General features: G+C 40.0%; 2 protein-coding genes across 2 annotated transcripts; both read right to left on the reverse strand.

The window, feature by feature from the left end:
• Nucleotide 1: 1 nt before the first annotated feature.
• On the reverse strand, nucleotides 2-11,535 carry inpp5ja (inositol polyphosphate-5-phosphatase Ja). Its single transcript, XM_028026297.1, has 13 exons — nucleotides 10,736-11,535; nucleotides 8,593-9,183; nucleotides 6,605-6,712; nucleotides 6,327-6,435; nucleotides 6,123-6,239; nucleotides 5,575-5,750; nucleotides 3,812-3,923; nucleotides 3,573-3,682; nucleotides 2,569-2,779; nucleotides 2,357-2,494; nucleotides 2,209-2,274; nucleotides 2,021-2,125; nucleotides 2-1,167 (listed from the first exon to the last, which is right to left on the reverse strand). Exons 2-13 carry the CDS (start codon nucleotides 9,177-9,179, stop codon nucleotides 682-684), a joined length of 2,325 nt encoding a protein of 774 aa, XP_027882098.1. The 5' UTR covers nucleotides 9,180-9,183; nucleotides 10,736-11,535; the 3' UTR covers nucleotides 2-681.
• Nucleotides 11,536-12,478: 943 nt separating this feature from the next.
• smtna (smoothelin a) lies at nucleotides 12,479-15,929 on the reverse strand. The gene is made up of 8 exons (XM_028026301.1): nucleotides 15,622-15,929; nucleotides 15,033-15,139; nucleotides 14,779-14,854; nucleotides 13,848-13,976; nucleotides 13,723-13,774; nucleotides 13,486-13,600; nucleotides 13,203-13,354; nucleotides 12,479-13,111 (listed from the first exon to the last, which is right to left on the reverse strand). Exons 2-8 carry the CDS (start codon nucleotides 15,114-15,116, stop codon nucleotides 12,964-12,966), a joined length of 756 nt encoding a protein of 251 aa, XP_027882102.1. The 5' UTR covers nucleotides 15,117-15,139; nucleotides 15,622-15,929; the 3' UTR covers nucleotides 12,479-12,963.
• Between the last annotated feature and the right edge of the window lie 1,453 nt (nucleotides 15,930-17,382).

Below are 17,382 nucleotides of genomic sequence, written 5' to 3' on the forward strand. Positions count from 1 at the left end.
ATAATTTTGATTAGTTATTGTTTATTTGTTCACATTTTATTTGCACAGTCAAACAACATTCTGTCCTGGGAGGAAAACATTGGGTGTCAGAAACCAGCTCTGAGGAGCAGGGGTTGTGTTCACGAAGATGCTAAGAACAATAAGAGCATTGGTTTGGGATTACAATTTAAGACTGAGGTGACACAAGGCTCTGTGTGTCAGTTGCACACTGAAACTAAACGTTTGCACAGATCAAGTCGTATAGAGCTAAAATCATCACGTTTTCGACACTTGAATGAATAATTTAAGCTTACACTACTCTGACTCACACAGACACGTCCTGCCTTAGATGTGAACTATAATACCATCAATACTGGTTCAGGGTCCTTATTTTGATACCAAGCATGGATCCATATTGCTTTCAGTGATAGCTGGTCATTTCTGTTGCAGGTTTAGCCAGACTTTGGTTTTACATTCATCACTCCTGAGTTCATGAGAACATTTAGAGAGTTTGCTCACATTCTTCACTCAAAGATATACATACAGCACATAGTCGTATGAGATGATGATAGGTTCTCTAACAGGAAACTGCGACGCTGCAACATGGAATGTTTGCAAACTACATGAGAGTCGATAAAGGCGCAGCTTCTCTCAGATTGCCTCAGGTCAGATCATGATAGTGTGGATGTCATTTTTCCTATTTTACCTCTTTATAGTCTTTCGTTTGTCTGTTTCGACTTGCTTCCCAATCTGTTTGACCCCTGTGGGGCTGACCTGAGCTGGACTGTGTTCACCTAAGATGGCTACAATCAGGGCCTCCGGCGCTGTCACCCCGCTGCCCGGAGACACGGGGCTGCGAGGGCTGAGGGGACTGATGGTGGGGGACGGCACAGTGTCGGGGGAGACCAAGCGCTCCTTCTTAGCAGCAGAGCATGGAGAGTGGCTTCGTGATTGGCTCTCCTTGGAGCGAGGACACAGGCTGAGGCCCTGCAAGGCAGGGAGGGGGTTGGAGGACATCGCGGGGACAGCTGGGCTGCGACTACGGCGATGACGGTGATGCCTTTTGCCAGTTTTTGGGCTTGGACTGCGGGAGTTTGGAGCCAGCAGAACCATGGTGCTGTCATCTTCAGAGCTGACATTGGAGCTGTCAGAGCGGCACACAGTGGGGCTGACAACAGGCATCCTGATCTGTGGAGGGTGGAGGATTGAGGAGAAGGTTATTGTTAAAGGAAGTAAAGGTTTTAATCTCCTTGAATTTTGTCACAATTTGTCTCAACCACAAACTTCAGTGTATTTTATGTGAACTTATGTCAGATTCAAAAGGCAGTTCTTAATTGTGAAGTGTTAATTAAATTATACAGTCTTTTCAACATTTTTTACAAAGTAAAGAGATGTAGTATGCATGTATATTGGGCATTATTACCTGCAACTACAGTTTCAGGGCTCTACAAGGTTTACTCATCTCCAGACTAAAAATATCTGTCAGTTCTTCTTTGCAAAATAGCTTAAGCTTTCAGCAGTCAGTTTGGGTGGAAAGTGTCTGTAAATGCCATTTTTTAAGTCTTGCCACTATTTGATTTATATCTAGATTTTGACTGAGCTATTTTAAAAAGAATCAGCTTTGATCTGAAGAAGAGCTGGAAAATATATTGAATGAAATCATCAATACCAGTATGTGCAACATCACAAGTGCATAAGACTGCTTGGATGCTACTTCTGGTTGTAACATTTCAGGGTCTGTCTGGCAATGATCTTTGTGGCCATTCAGACTGGCTTTCGTTTTCATCTCAAGTACATATTAGCTAAATCTCGAGGAGAGAAGAAAGACCATTGTGTTGATGACAAATAGAAAAGAGAAAATTAAAAATTCTTCAACACGTTGATCTGTTAAACAAGGTGAATCAATAAAACTAATTCAGTTATACTTATGGTAGTTTTGGCAATAAAATATGGCGTCATATTGATTTCCTTTTATAATAAAAAGTTGGATTGTACACTGCATACCTCGTAACAGTAATTTTATGTGATAAAACTTTACTACCTGAACTGGCGAAGACAAACTGACGATGCTGTTCATGATATTACTGAAGTAACCCAGGATGTATTCACAGTCATCTCTCGGCAGATCCTCTTCTGAGAACGACACCTATGAAAATGACCGCAGTCAGCTCTGAGTCAACTTGAACTTTTAAAGGAAGTTATCTGTAGGAGCTGCAGTCCTCAACAAACCTGTGTGGCATGCTCTCCTTTGGCCCAGACGTACGCCTGATAATCCTTGTGATGCCTGAATCTCGCCTGTTCGGGGAGAAATGAATGTGTTGGCAATGCTTGGAAGGAAAGTGTCAGCGTTTGATATGAGAGTTTCTCTATGACCTACTTTGTATATTGCCACCCAGTCCCATGAACTGCGCTGATATGTTGAAGCAACAGTGAATCTGACTGTGGCGTCTGATGCTTTGCACCACTCCTTATTTACCTGCAGCTCCACCAGAGGTAGACCCACCCTGAATGGGAACTATAATTCGAAGGTTAAAATACATAAACTATAATCGCAAAAATGTGTTGTGCTGAAACGAGATGTGGCCTCACCTGCAGGGAGAACAATGAGGAAACAGGCTTGTGGTCACTGATGGTGAAGCCCATGTGACTTTGATACTTATGCTGTATCACTTTAGTGGCTCCACCCAACCAGGAAGTCAGACCTCGCTGCAAAGATGCATTGTGGGTAGGAACGGGGGAACCGGTGCGACGAAGGCGCCACAGGATGCGGTCTGTCCAGGCTGGTTTTCTCTTCTTAGCACTGATGTATTTAAATATAAGGGCAAACATTATATTTTACAGAGAAGAAAATGAATATGGGACTTAAATCAAAAGCAGTCTTTATTTAGGGTTTCAAAGTGGATAAGTAATTTTAAAAGGTTCTTTTCTGAAGCAAAAAAAAAACAAGAGGAATTTACATATATGAATGGGAAAATCAAAACTCTATTTTAGGTAAATAAGGGATTGCTTTCTTTACAAAAAATGTGATGTAAATATGGACTCTAGTAAAATATCGACTGATTATGTGTAGAAAAGACTTGCACAATCACTAAATGACTCTAAGACAAACTGACGATGCTGTCCATAATATTACTGAAGTAACCCAGGATGTATTCACAGAATATAGAGTATTCTGTCAATGTTTAGAGAAATAAGATCGCTGACATCTGTTGGCACCAGAGTAACAATGTTGGTCAGAATTGGAGCAATCCCAATTGAATCCTACCAAAGTCTTAGTGTTGAGAATTACAGTTTTTGTCAAAAGTCAAGTCTCTACTTTTTGTAATGTAATGAGTTACAAGAAGTAGAGACTGGAGATTGTTCTTTTAAATTCCTATGTAGGTTGCTGGTTTGCTAAGTCTTCAAGCTACTGCTCTAAGACATTTTTTCTGATTTATTCCTTCTCACTGGGTACATTTGCCTACATATCTTGACATCGTAAACTCAAAATCAACCTCATTAAAAGATTTTTCTGAAATCTCTTAATGAGATAAAAACAAATAAATCTTATTAAGGGTTTATTTTGGATTAAAAAAAACTCTGTATGAGCAGACCTGGTGTCGTATGTGTGGGTTCCCACATCAAACTTATATGTAGGCGGAAACTTGAGCGGTCCCTCCATGAAGCCCTCCAGAATGGACTCTGTGTTTTTAGCCATGTTGAGCTGGAGAATAAACAGAAAAGGAGAATGGCAGACTTTCTATTTCCTTTAATTAGAGCCATAGCTCCATCTGCTGGCTGCAATCAACAGAATAATCCGTGCTTCTGTTTTTAAATTATGAAGTTACTTCACCTGATCCCGTTCCCATAGAAGAGGCAGCTTGCTGCTTTCAATGGCACATTTCACCACATGGATGTCATAGTCTTCAATACGGAAATTTAGGTCCCCAAACCAAAACACAACACTGCAAACACAAAACATAGTCTTGAAATACCTTTGCATCACAGATAATGGTATCGTATATTATTATGTAAAATATGTTAATTTTACTAAAGTATGTGTTTGCTAAATTTATGATATCTCAGAAAGCAAGTTTATTTTTGTTTTTCTAATTCTTATTTGTTTTACTTTACCTTTATTTTTACCACAAAGTCCCTTAAAATGAAGTCCCTTTTTTGAGGGAGATTAGGGCCTTTTCACAGTATATTGAACGGAATAAATAAAAACGTTGCACACAATTTATACATCTTAAAAGCCATATAAGAACAAAACCAGATAAAAACTCATAAGAGCATACAAATAACACATCATAAAATAATTTAAGAGTGGTTTAAAAAAGCTATTAAACTCTTCAGTCATACAGTTACTAAGTGGATTTTTGAATTCGTTCAGTGACATGAAGTGTTGAAGCTGTAGTAATATTTTCATCTTGCCCAAGACTGTGTTGTAAATAATTAAAAGGCAGAGTTGTTGCCTGCTTTGTCTTAGTGTTTGTTAGTTTTCAAAATGTAAGCATTTTTCTTGACCCAAATAAAAACAGTAATGTCTGTAGACAGTGTTTTAATATTCTGAAATTGTGGCCTGCCCTGCGACAGACTGGCGACCTGTCCGGGGTGAACCCCGCCTCTCGCCCGGAACGTAGCTGGAGATAGGCACCAGCAACCCTCCCGACCCCATTAGGGACAAGGGTGAACAGAAAATGGATGGATGGATGGATGGAAATTGTGGCCAATCGGCGATTTATCAACTACTGATGGTAGTAGATGAAGAAAACCTAAGTTTCCTGAGTGGTAATAAGTGGCTTGCTAAATGTATGAACTGCTCTGAATAGACAGGCAGGGTAGTGAATTATTTTTTATTATTCATTACGCATGATTTCATTATGCCACCCTGGACATTTATTCCTTTGAGTTTAATTATTCTGAAGACTAAATCTCCCCTGAGTTGTTTGTTATGTGTGTAGCTACAGCATGTGGGAGAGTTGGCTGCAAAATAACTGTGTGTAGGTGAGAGGAAAACAAAACTGACAAAACAATGATTCACAGCACCTTCACTTTTTAGAAACATTAAAGTCACTCCAAACTCCTTCTAAAAGTAGCGCTGTAAGTAGTTTTAAATGCTTTTAATGGGGGTAGACTTTTGTTTTCACTGTTGTTTTTTGATAACGCTAAGCAAAAATGAAGTAATGAGAAATGCTTATCATCCTACTTCATTTTGATCCACACAATAATTGGATTGGCACACTGTACTTTATCATATTTAGCTGGGATTACGTCACTTGGCATTTATCCTTCCACTGACCTGATTTTTAATCCTTCAGTCCTCCATCATCCAGCTCAAAGTCAGGTTTTTGATACCTTGTTTGGACCCCTACTTATTATTACATACAACTTGTGTCAGACAAAAACTCGATCTTTTAATTTTTTTAACTTTAAAACATTTCTCCAAATGGAATGCAGGTTGTTCTTGAAAGTTCTTGCCAGGAAACTAAGCAATTTAAATGAACTACCAATTTAGCCAAAGATGAAAGGTCAAATATATAGTTAATGATTAAAACTGTATGCTGTGTAATTATTCCACCTGAATAAGCATGACTTATAAGTAAAATCACCCACTCATGGTCCAGGACACCAGTGGCAGTCCCGCCTTCGAACTGCTGCTGCTGAAGGATGCTTTCAAAGTCTTCCATCCGCTGCTCCAAGTTCCTCATGTGAGCCGGCAGGTGACAGTTCAGAAAACACACTGGGTGGCCGAACACCGTCATTCTTACACTCACGCCACCTTTATTCCCCTTTAAAATAACAAGAGCGTGTATTTTAATAGAAACCTAAAGGAAAACCAGAGTACATCAACCAGATCTGTGCTGGGGGACAAAGTGTTTCTATTTATTTATTTTTTTTTACATCAAGCCACAGCATCAGAGAGCCAGACAGCCTGCTGCTGCACTGACCTCAAAGAGAAGGTGACTGCACCAGCAGCAGCAGCCAGTGGGGGATGCTGACATCAACATGCACGGGAAGGTCACACACTGACATATTCACCCACACGTGCATGCAGCTGCCAGCAGGATGGAGCACAGGCCCGACTTCTGTGTGCAGCCTAACTCTGACTCTAACCCCAAACCAATTTGCGCAGGGTCGCGGTGACACATCGGCGTTCATACCCAGTATCCCCCGAGTCCTGTCCGTGTACTCTGGGTCTGCACACCTCTGAGGAATGGAAGATGGCAGATTTTGGAAAATACAAGCAGAAGCACTCCTTGCATTCGCTGTGATGCCACCTGGACAGATGAGGAAGGTGACAAAATACTCCATCACATTTTTACAATCAGACAAAGAAGGATGTGGAGAATGATAGATGCACCTACTAAAACATATCCGAAGGGACTGAGCGTGTCCATGCAAAGCTCACTCCACTGGTCTGAAAAAAGAACATCTTTCAGCCTCTTGTTTATCATTGAGTTAACCTCCTGGAGTCTGGATGGTGACAGAAGCAAGAAAATGTTTAAAACAACCAAAAACCAAACTTTAATTTAAAAAAAGAAAAAAGGACAGCGACTGTAGGGGGAGAGAACCACAGATGACTGAGTGGGCATCCACTGCTGTCGCTCTGGCACTGCTGAGTCGTCCACAAAAACTCGCTTACCCGATGATAAACATGTCAATGCTCCCATCTGAAACATTTGGTCCGAACAGAGACGTGATGTCATCTGGTGGGACAGCTGATCCCACGTTCCATGTGACGATGTACACCCTGACAAATGGATAAGAGCAAAGGGAGCGCCGCATTAGACTCAAATTCTTTTGTGAAAATGGGATATGAGCTGCAATGTAATCCTCAGAGGAAAAGCTTCCATTGGGGCTTCTGCATAAGGTAAAATAAAAATAACCCACAATTAAGCACCTCAGCAAGCATCATTGATGACTAAGTGCTAAGCAAATCTGTGTGTGTATGAGTATCCACATGGCTGAGTACTACCAGAGTCAGAAAAACATGGATTGAGCTGAATATTTTATAAAATTGAACAGGCAGGTGGCTGAATAAGCTCACACTTAAATGTCAACTTCAGCACATATAATTCTGTTGGCTTTCTCGAATGGTAATTTAATTGTTCTGTTATTAAAATAGTACAGCAACGATGAAAATTCCCACTGGCAAACAAAAATCCAGAGATAAATTAAATCAACTTGAAAACTAAATTGCAGAAATACACACAGCATTTTCTTTTTTCAAGGTCACGTTAAAACCACAAACTTAAAATTTAGTTTATTGGGATTTTATGTGACAGACCAAGACAAAGTAACATGCAAATGTGAAGTGGCAGGGGAAAAAATATAGTTTTCTTTCTTTAATTTGGAGCAAATAAAAACCTGAATGGTGCGGCAGGCATTTTTATTCACCCCCTTTTAACCCTAAATAAAATCCAGCGCAAGTTAAAAAATGCATTCGGAAACCACCACATTATAAAATGGACTCCACATTTTTGTAATGTAATCTCATTGTGAATTCATCTGTTCTGTGAAGGCAGTGGAACACAGCAGGCGAGTCAGGAATCAAGACACTGAGAAGTCTGAAGCAGGTTTAGGTTATGAAACAACATCCTACGCTTTAACCAACACACAGAGCCTTGTTCAGCCTAACTGGAAAAAATAGAATTAAAAATAAATATATATATACTGTATATATAACAATACATATATTTGTATATAGGAATTGAAGACGACAAAAGATGACCATTAGTTAGTCTGTTGTGGAAATTTTAAACAAATTTTGCACAAAAACACAACAAATTGGCTAAAGAAGCCCTTTCTGTGACTCAATATTTCAAAACACTCTTACGTTCTATGCCATTTAAGTAATTAAAACCCCTGATTTGAACTAATACAAATCGGGGGTATTAGGCAAAGTGTGAATCCTTCTGCCAGGCTAAAGTAATAAATTTGCATTCAAGTTTAAATAAAGTTAAAATCCGACTGATTCAGCTCTTATACTCTTAATACCTTATAGATGTTTGAAAAATATATAAAAAACTACTTTATCTATAAAGTCAGGCCAAATTTCTTTAGTTGCATTTAGTTTGTTTTGCTTATTTTAGCACAATAAGGAGAAATTATATATACAATATCTGTAATTGTAAGCACAGGATTTTATATTTTTTAACAAACAAATTGGTTACACTTATTTTTAAAAATAATATTAACTAATATTTTTATGGTATTTTGTTTTGTGTTGATCTGAATGGACTGTTCACAACTGAAGAAGTTTCTTATTTCACATGTAAAGAAATCCTGCAGGTGTAAAATGTGTGTTTGTCTCGGTATTGGGACGATTCTGTCTAAAGACCGACAACATTTACTGCTGTTGTAAACGAGCTGCTGAGAGTTTAAACAGTTTTTTCAAGCAGTCTTTGTTTATGAGCAAGGGCTTCAGCTAAAGTGCCTGGGGGAAATCAGCCAAACAGCTGTGACTGTGTCGGGCCCCTATGGCTCTTAGAGAAATTTGCTGCTTTGATTCACGTGACATGGAGGACCACGCGACAGTTTTCCTTCCACACAATCTTTGTGGGATGGCACCTGCTGCAAGAATCAGGAAAAACTATGGAAATGACTCAGTATGAGTGTTGCTGGTCTTACCTAAAGTCATTGTTCTCTCCTCCTGGCCCCTCAAACTGAGTCTGGCTCTGAGTTGTGCTCCCAGGTGAGGCGGTCTTCTGAGGCTGAGGCTTCAGACTGGGTTTGTGACTCGGGTTTGGGGTCAGGTTAGGGCTAAGAGTTGGTTGAAGGTAAGGCTGCGGGCTCTGGGGGTTGCTCAGAAGGAACGAGGGCTCTGACGAGGAATGCGACAAGGTGTTACCGCTGTGAGGAGCCGGAATGCAAACAGGGATCAAATCTATTTCCTTAGACGACTCCAGTGGGACTTTGGCTGGCTTTGAGGCTGTTCTAGTTCCAAGAGCAGTCGGTCTGGGCCGACTTATGCTTGACAGTGGAGGAGTGAGTCGATCCTCCCCTATCTGCACCCGGCCTGTCCCTTTGGTAGGCGCCTGTGTGAGCTCTGGTCCTAACTGTGTTTTGAGCCCCTCCGATGGATTGAGTAAACGTGGCTCCGGGACTGCGGGCTGTAGAGGTAAAGCTGGACTCACTCTGATCACTGCACAGGATCCAGGCAGCATTCTGGGACCACAAGGGTCTGAGCCGAGCTGTTTCTGTGGAAGGCGGTCCATCAGCCTGCAACAGGATGCACAGAGCAGTTCTCAAAAAGAGAAGCCACGCAACATTCAAAATGCATTGAAAAGTATGTTAGTTTTTAAGTCTCTGCTATTAGTGTCTTGGAAAATTGTTATATCAGGATCAATTTTTAAATTAAGTTGTCAAACTCAAGGTCCGGGGGCCAAGTCTGGCCCGTCATCACTTTTTATGTGATCCTAAAAGGATCACATAAAAAGTGACATGTTAGTAAAACCTTTAAGGTGACAGTTATGTGTGTAAATAATATTTTATCAATGAAATCAAAGCAGTTTTCATCTGTATATTGCAAAATTACATCAATATGGAAAGATGTTAAATATAATTTAACTCTAAGAGTTACTCACTGAGACTATTCATTCATGTTTTAATGGTTTCTTAAGTGCTTTTATCAAAAACTTCTGCCACAACCAGCCCATTGAAGAACTTCATAATCCTGATATGGTCCAAAATGAAAATGAGTTTGACACCCCTGGACCAGAAGCAGTGCATGATCACAAAGTGGAAGTGGAAATTAAATGATGAATTGTTTTAAAATGATTTTACAAACACAAATCCAAAATGGTGTGCTGTGCAGACATGTTCACAAACTCTTGGGTTGTTACTTTAAAGGACTGGAATTTACTGCAATTAAACCTTCAAAATTAAACCAGCTTTATCCATCAACAGACTTGATGATGTTTGTTAAAACCTCTGAAGGCCTCAGAGGTTTTAACAAACCTCTGAGGCCTTCGCAGAGCAGTTAGGTTTATTCTGATATTTAAAAAAACCCGTTTATTAAATTGGCTATACTGGATGTTATCTAAGCAAAGAATAAACGAGCATATTTAAAATACATGGAAAGTTACTGCAACATGACAAAATGTGATGTTCAAGAGTTTAGGAGATATAAAGTGGTTTGAATTTAGTGAAAAAATTAATTGCATCATATTCTATGTTCTGTCAGTAACAGATTACTGACCATATCACTGTATAACTGGGCTGTAGCTAACTTTTTTTTATTTTTTCTTACCTATTTAACTGCAGTTAAATTTCCTGGTGATGCTCATTAATCATTGACCCCTTCATAGATGGAGTGTATTACGTTTCTGATTGCATAAGTGAAAGTTGCATTACGACACACAGCTGTGCTGCTGATAATAGTTCACTTCAAAGCATGTCAGACAGGCAGGTCACAAGGAAGAGGATGGATTACATTAAAGGAGGGCAGCAGACCTACCTCCATTTTACTGTCTGTGAGACCAACACAGAAATCATACACCTCTCCTTCAATTATTCAACATATGCAAATGTGTCTCTCCGTCAAAACAGAGAAACTCAGCCCTAACATCGCAGAATGAGTTAACAGTGATCAGACACGTTTGGATTCACTTTCAAAGTCAAAACTTTCACGGCCAGCATGAAGTCGGCCTTATTTAATATTCCAACCCCGTGAGTCTGCAAGTCTGAACAGCAGGTTTATGTTACAAGATGACGGAAACGTGAGACAACATAAACTGGAACAGTAAGCAGTGAGAATAAAATCAAATCTTACCTTTTGTGCGTATTTTTAAGTCCAAGGTGAACCACAAGGGTGATATCATGAAGGAACTGAAAATAATAACATGAATCTCGGTTTTCTCCCGCAGCACACACCGACCAAAGACACCAGACTGTCACCAACAAGCCGGGATCGATTAATGGACCGGAGGCAGCCCGCAGCAGGTCTAACCTGTCGGTTCCGTGGATAGCCGACGTCTCGTCACGGCGCAGTCAGGACAGAGAGCCGTCACGCGTCATGCGCCCGAACCTTTGCATGTTGATCATTTGTGCTACACTAATAAAACAAATTACAAAAACAAAACACTGAATCCATACTGCATCACCTTGATCCCGCATGCCGTCTGAGTGCAGCGCAGTTGGTCGCAGCATCACGGCTGTACCTCCACCTCACCGACCCGGCTGCACCGCTCCATCCTCCCTCCCTCCTTCCACGGCTGCTGGGGGCGGGCAGAACATGGCAGAGAAATTTAAAGCTGCCAAAGTACAGCCGGACAGAAATAACAGCGCATCTGTCCTGCGGGTGACGCATTAATCCGATAACTGTGCGTCACTGATAGGCAGCATCGATCAACATATCAATAAACTATGATTACTTGCTTTGGATATAGTAGTATGAACTTCTATACGAGGGTGAGCTAGTGTATTTAAACGAGCACTTTTGATCAACAATCTGCAACATAAAACAAAATCTGTTGTATTCCGTTGGTTGGCAACATATTGATCATCATTATGTTCAAATCACAAGGACAACTTATGTTGTTGGGGGTTGTTGTTCAGATGCCCCAAATGGCAATTTAATACTTCAGCGCTGATAATCTATAAAACTGTGCAAACACTCGTCAAGTTTAATTCAAACTGTTTAAAATATAAATACCTATAAATAAACAGAGGGAGTGGAGGCAAAAATTGCATTTATATAAGTGAATTATGAATATTATGTAGAAATATCTCTGCACATGCATGTTGATAAATTGGAGTGGGATCAGGATTTTTTTTATTACTAGCGCACCATATGGATGTATTCAGATTGTAATAAGCATGTAATGATTTCAGTCTTCTAATTTTTTATATTCTCCAGCTAGAATACTTTAGTTATATTACATTTTGCCTGCAATCCAATGCACACAATATTTTAATGAAACAAAGTGCCTGTTTTTTGTGGAAAATGGATCTGTAAATTATTCTCCAAAAAACAAAAACAAAAGGGAAAGGCTTTAATTTTAACTTATTAAATGCCTCACCTCATCAAAACTTGAACCAAAACAACTTTTAAAAATGTTTTTTTTTTTTTTTTTTTTTTTGCATCAGCCAAATTTATGCTTATTGGACAGCCATGCTTTAAATGCTCTGAGGAATCAAAGATAATCTGGAGAAATTTAGAATGTTAAAACAAGATTTTAATATCATAGACACATTTTAATTGTCAGGCTAAGCATATTTTAAAATGTTTCATGTTTACTGTCTAAAACTGAGGGCAATAGATTTAATAATTAATTATATTTTAATAATTAATTTCATTAATAATGTATTTGAATTATTATTATTATTATTATTATTATTATTATTATTATTATTACTTTTAATAGTGTGTTTTATTTCAAAACCTTGAGTCATTTTCAATAGTGGTAAAGCAGTTTTTAAAAAATCTAAAATTTCAATACAGTTCTACTGAAAGCACAACTTTTATTTTTCTGTATGCATATACTGTATGTACATAAAGAAACTAACGTTGAGCTGTACAAATTACACTTTTTATTCCTCAGCATTTGGACAATGCAGTCTACACATTTTATGTCAAAGTTTATGGAAAACATATAATTTTTCTTAATTGTTTTTGCAGGAAAAAAAAAGAAGCAAGTTGCATAATGAAATAAGAATTTATTTAACTGACGCACAGACTGCAGCGAGTCCTGGACAGCATCATCATCATCATCATCATCATGAAGGTCATGCTCAGACTCACAGTGGGATTAATGCAGATGTGTAATCTCAGAGGAATGAACTGACCCGAAGCACCAGCTGTTCTCTTAAATCACACAGACAGCAACAATTCCCTGCAAACTAATACCATCCATTTGTCACCGTTGGTTCACAGTGAAATGGCTCCGATCGAATGGTAAATATTTATCTGGACAAGATCACAAAGTCATCCTTTTGACCTCAGGTTTTCTCGGTGCGTTTATCTGGAAAGATCACAGTGACTCATGGGCTCTCGGAGACTTATGGGCGCTTCTTGGTTTTGACGAGGCCCTTCTCCACCAGGCAGCGGTAAAACTCCTGGATGTACGTGTACACACACTTCCAGTCGGGCTCCTTCATCCGCACCAGGTCCTCAGCATCCAGCAGAGGGGGGCAGCCTGCCAGCCTCCTGAGGACAGGACGTCAACACAGATAACTCAGACAATACGCTCTCAGAAGACTACATTTATTCTTGTTCACTTTAAGAGATGAGGGCTCACTCTGCAGTGCTGAAAGCCAGCTGGAAGTTGTCTCTGGGCTTGTAGGGGTTCAGGGTGGAGTATTCGAACGCGTCGGGGTAAAATCGGTGCACCAAGGCGCAGAAGGCGATGCCGTCTTTCCAACTGGATGAGAAGTTCTGGATGTCTACCCCCTGTTTTGGCCACATGCAAGAGAGAGGAACCGGTTTTCAAGAGCCGTGGCCAAATGTGTTTCAGGGACAGAACTGTGCACAGTTCATATGGGCAACAAATCAAAGCATAAGCTAGCTGGATGGAGGTTTACCTCATATGGCTCTGTTTTGGCCCTGCACCAGTCCAGAAGCATTTGTTTGACATTTTTAGCATTGGGTGGTTCAGCAAAGGAACATTTCTGGGCTGAGACAGCAGCAGGACCAGCCCTGCAGAGGAGAGGAGGCAGAAAAACAGTCATTAATTATCTCACTTTCAAAGAAGAGGAAGCAGAAATGCCATATTTTGACAATTATGTTGCAAACATAATCTAATTCCTCATGTCTCTCACCTGCCTGTGGTCTTGCTGATTGGAGTGGAGGATGACGGCTGACCTGCTGACTCTGAAACCACAACAGATTCATTTTTAGCGATGATCTAAAGCAGAAAACAGCAACATCAGAGAGTCAGACTTACTGTTCACCGATGGCTGCTGGTTCATAGATGCTCTTCCGACGCTAACAGCTCCTCCCGTCGTCCCTCCTTTATTCAAGCCCTGCTGTTTCAGGTCTTGGTGCCTCACCCCGCGCTCCTGCTCCCTTTTATCTGATCGGAAAAGTCGAACTCAGAAAAGTCTGGTGTGCATAGCCGAAAATGAAATCCTAGCTTATCAACGACCTTCAGAGGTTTGTTAGAAAACATTATATGACACCAGCAACATAATCAGCAAAGCAGACAAGTCAAGGAGAGAAAATAAATCAGAGAAGCAGCTGAAGTCCATGGTAACTCTAGAGGAGCTGCAAAGATCCTCGGCTCTAGTGAGAAATTCGACCAACGGGACAAATATTAATCATTTTTTCCCCAAAGAGAAGGACAAAGTTGACAGAAAGTGAAAAGAATCCCCTTTGAGACTGGGTTAGAGTTGCATTTTCCAGCTGTACGATGACTCTTAGCATACAGCCAGACTTACAATGAGACAGTTTAGATAAATGCATGTTTACGTGCTGGAAGGGCCCAGTCAAAGTCCAGATTTAAATTGAGAGGAGAATATATGGCAAGACTTGAAACTTGCAATACAAGAAGCACTGTAAACCAACTCTATTAAGAGATCAAATTGTTTTAGCTTGTGACTTTTATCCTTCATCATTCACTGAAGGCCACAAGTGTTTCTAAGTGTTTCAAATGTCACTGAAGTCTCATCAGATCGTCTTCATGCACCAAGTAGGTGAAGCTAATCTGGAAACCTTTGGATCTAAACCTGAGCTTAAAAAATGTATCTAGGTTTACAATGCTGGTAGGGACACTCTGAAAGACCTGCAGCCAAACTGCACAGTACTGACTCAAGTGACTATGATACAAATAAACAATAAACCTTGTGGATTTTAATTTGTGCTTGTATGATTTTTACCTCTCTTTTTCTTGAGCAGATCCCTCAAAGCAGCTCGAATCATCCGCCTCTCTTCAAAATCTGCTGCACTGTCCAGCTGCAAGCGGAAAACAGTCACTAAATAACTGTGTGTATTTTTTTCAAGTTTACCCAAAGAAAAACCAAGTGTTGCCGTTAGTTAGAGGATAAAAAGATAGAATGTAATGATAGTCTCCCAATAATCCCAGAAACTCAGTATTTGCATGAATGTAATGTCATTTTTTTTATGGGCTCACCATTTTGTTGAGAACATCTTCATCCTCAATAGAGGCCAATTTCTCACTGGTCAACAGCGTTGACCCTTCATTTTTTGACTCCATGTCTTAATAGCGAACCTGGTTGGCTGAAATAACAAAACAAATACGTAAACAAATGCATTTCTGAAAGATACCTTAGCGACAAGAACGAAAACAAAACAAAACTGAACGCGCCTTTCTGCCCTGTAAAAGAGGAGAAATCCAAAATATCCTAACTTGCACAAATTCAATTTTTTTTTTTTTGGAAGAAATGTAGTAAACAAAGCAGGAAGCTCAGATTCATTTCTTGCTGAAATATGTACAGCAGCTTAAAAATGAGCAGCTGTGTGACAAATTATTAGTCCAACTGAAGCAACTGCACTAAACTTCAACATGTACAAATATAGTAATGCTATGGAAGAAGCTGGTTTCTAAAACAATCTGATAGCAGAACTAAACAATTTGTCGCGAGTCTGACTATATATTTTAAGTTTGATGTCACAAAATGAGGAGAACAACATGGTAGCATGTAAAAAAATAATATTTGAATAGGAAAAATCATTGTGGTTAAGTGTCTGGTGCAACTCACCTGTTATCAGGATGCAAACCAGCTCCTCTGATGGCAGCGTTTTGGATGCAACACTCCCGTCTCGCTTTCTTTCTCCTCTGTTAAACCTTGTGCAGAAGATCACAACTTGCATCTCGGTGTTTTATAGAGATGCTTATTCAGGGCAGAGAGAGTTCAGATTGCTTATGTGAACCTCCCAAAATAGGAGAAAGGAGGAGGAGGAGGAAACTCTCTGAACTCATCCATCTTTGTCACCTCCACTCTGAAACTTTGCTGCTCTTGTCACAGGATCCAGGATAATGTGACCCCAAAGATATCAGGAATCTCTTCAGATCAGTGTTTTAATGTTTTTTGCACGAATCCTTTTTATTACAATTTACCTTCAGAGTGCAGCAGCAGTTTGGGATGTGAAGGGTTAACAGGGGCAAAAAGTGAGGAGCACTGCCTTATTCAGGCAAAAGGCTGAACAGGAACTTTGTTTACAGAAGCGGAGGAGTCTTTAGGCGGACGGACAGAGCACATATTTGGAATTCAAACAGACATCTGCTGGGAAACATCGGTAAAATATAAAAACATAAGCAGAGATTGTTTAGTGGTTTAAAAGTTAAGGGACGTTCAGGCATCAGGTTAGTAGGTCTGAAACAGATAAACTGCGCCATCTAGTGTTGACCTCGTAGAACTGCTAAAATATTTTCTGTTTTCAGACGGCCTGACTTTGCTTTCCGGAAAACCTCAGGGGTTGGAAACCATCTCGGTTTCACACAGCGTGAGGCAGCAGCAGAACTTCAGGCTTTAATATCCAAATAACATGTATGGAGATTAGGAAGTGACATAGTAAAGCAGCTTACAGCTGATTCATGTCAAAAAATCACAACTCAAATATCTAATTATCTACAATTATCTGATAATCTCCTGGTGTGCCATTATGTAAAGTAATTAACCTTTAATAGTCACAATACCATCCATCCATCCATTGTCTGTGCACCCTTGTCCCTAATGGGGTCGGGAGGGTTGCTGGTGCCTATCTCCAGCTACGTTCCAGGCGGGAGGCGGGGTTCACCCTGGACAGGTCGCCAGTCTGTCGCAGGGCAACACAAAGACATACAGGACAAACAACCATTCACACACAAACACACACCTAGGGAGAATTTAGATAGACCAATTAACCTAACAGTCATGTTTTTGGACTGTGGGAGGAAGCCGGAGTACCCGGAGAGAACCCACGCATGCACAGGGAGAACATGCAAACTCCATGCAGAAAGACCCCGGCCGGGAATCGAACCCAGGACCTTCTTGCTGCAAGGCAACAGTGCTACCAACTGCGCCACTGTGCAGCCCTAGTCACAATACCTGCCTTTAAAAATAAACAGAATAAATAAATGAGCTGCATAGTTTTGGTTTTCATTTTATTCAGAAATACAAATCTTAAAAGTGTGGTGTGCATTTGCATTTATCTCTACCCAAGTCAGTAGAAAGTAGTTAGTAGAAACACCTATGACTGGATTTATAGTTTCACAACTATAACTACAACTTTCACAAGCTCAGTCAGGAAGCTTTTATGCTCATCACAGATTGTCAGTTGTATTTAGCGGTAGGTACAGACTTTGACTAGGCCACTCTTAAACATGAGTACACTATGATCTAAGCTGTTTTATTGTAACTCTAGCTATGCTTACGGACTTTCTTTAACCCCCCAATTTTATATATTTTAATTCTGTAGTGAATTTCAACACAGAAAAGTTTAATTAACTTTTTTTTTTGCTTTATCTCATCAATTTTACC

The sequence above is a fragment of the Xiphophorus couchianus genome, chromosome 8 (assembly GCF_001444195.1).
Source record: "Xiphophorus couchianus chromosome 8, X_couchianus-1.0, whole genome shotgun sequence".
Classification (NCBI taxonomy): domain Eukaryota; kingdom Metazoa; phylum Chordata; class Actinopteri; order Cyprinodontiformes; family Poeciliidae; genus Xiphophorus; species Xiphophorus couchianus.

Coding starts and splice junctions, on each gene's coding strand:
- smtna (XM_028026301.1), bottom strand. CDS start 15,116: ATGGAGTCAAAAAATGAAGGGTCAACGCTGTTGACCAGTGAGAAATTG. Junction 14,855..15,032: donor AAGATGTTCTCAACAAAATG/GTGAGCCCATAA, acceptor TTCCGCTTGCAG/CTGGACAGTGCAGCAGATTT. Junction 13,112..13,202: donor CTGGCTTTCAGCACTGCAGA/GTGAGCCCTCAT, acceptor TCCTGTCCTCAG/GAGGCTGGCAGGCTGCCCCC.
- inpp5ja (XM_028026297.1), bottom strand. CDS start 9,179: ATGGACCGCCTTCCACAGAAACAGCTCGGCTCAGACCCTTGTGGTCCC. Junction 3,683..3,811: donor TTCTATGGGAACGGGATCAG/GTGAAGTAACTT, acceptor TTTATTCTCCAG/CTCAACATGGCTAAAAACAC. Junction 2,126..2,208: donor AAGGAGAGCATGCCACACAG/GTTTGTTGAGGA, acceptor TCATTTTCATAG/GTGTCGTTCTCAGAAGAGGA.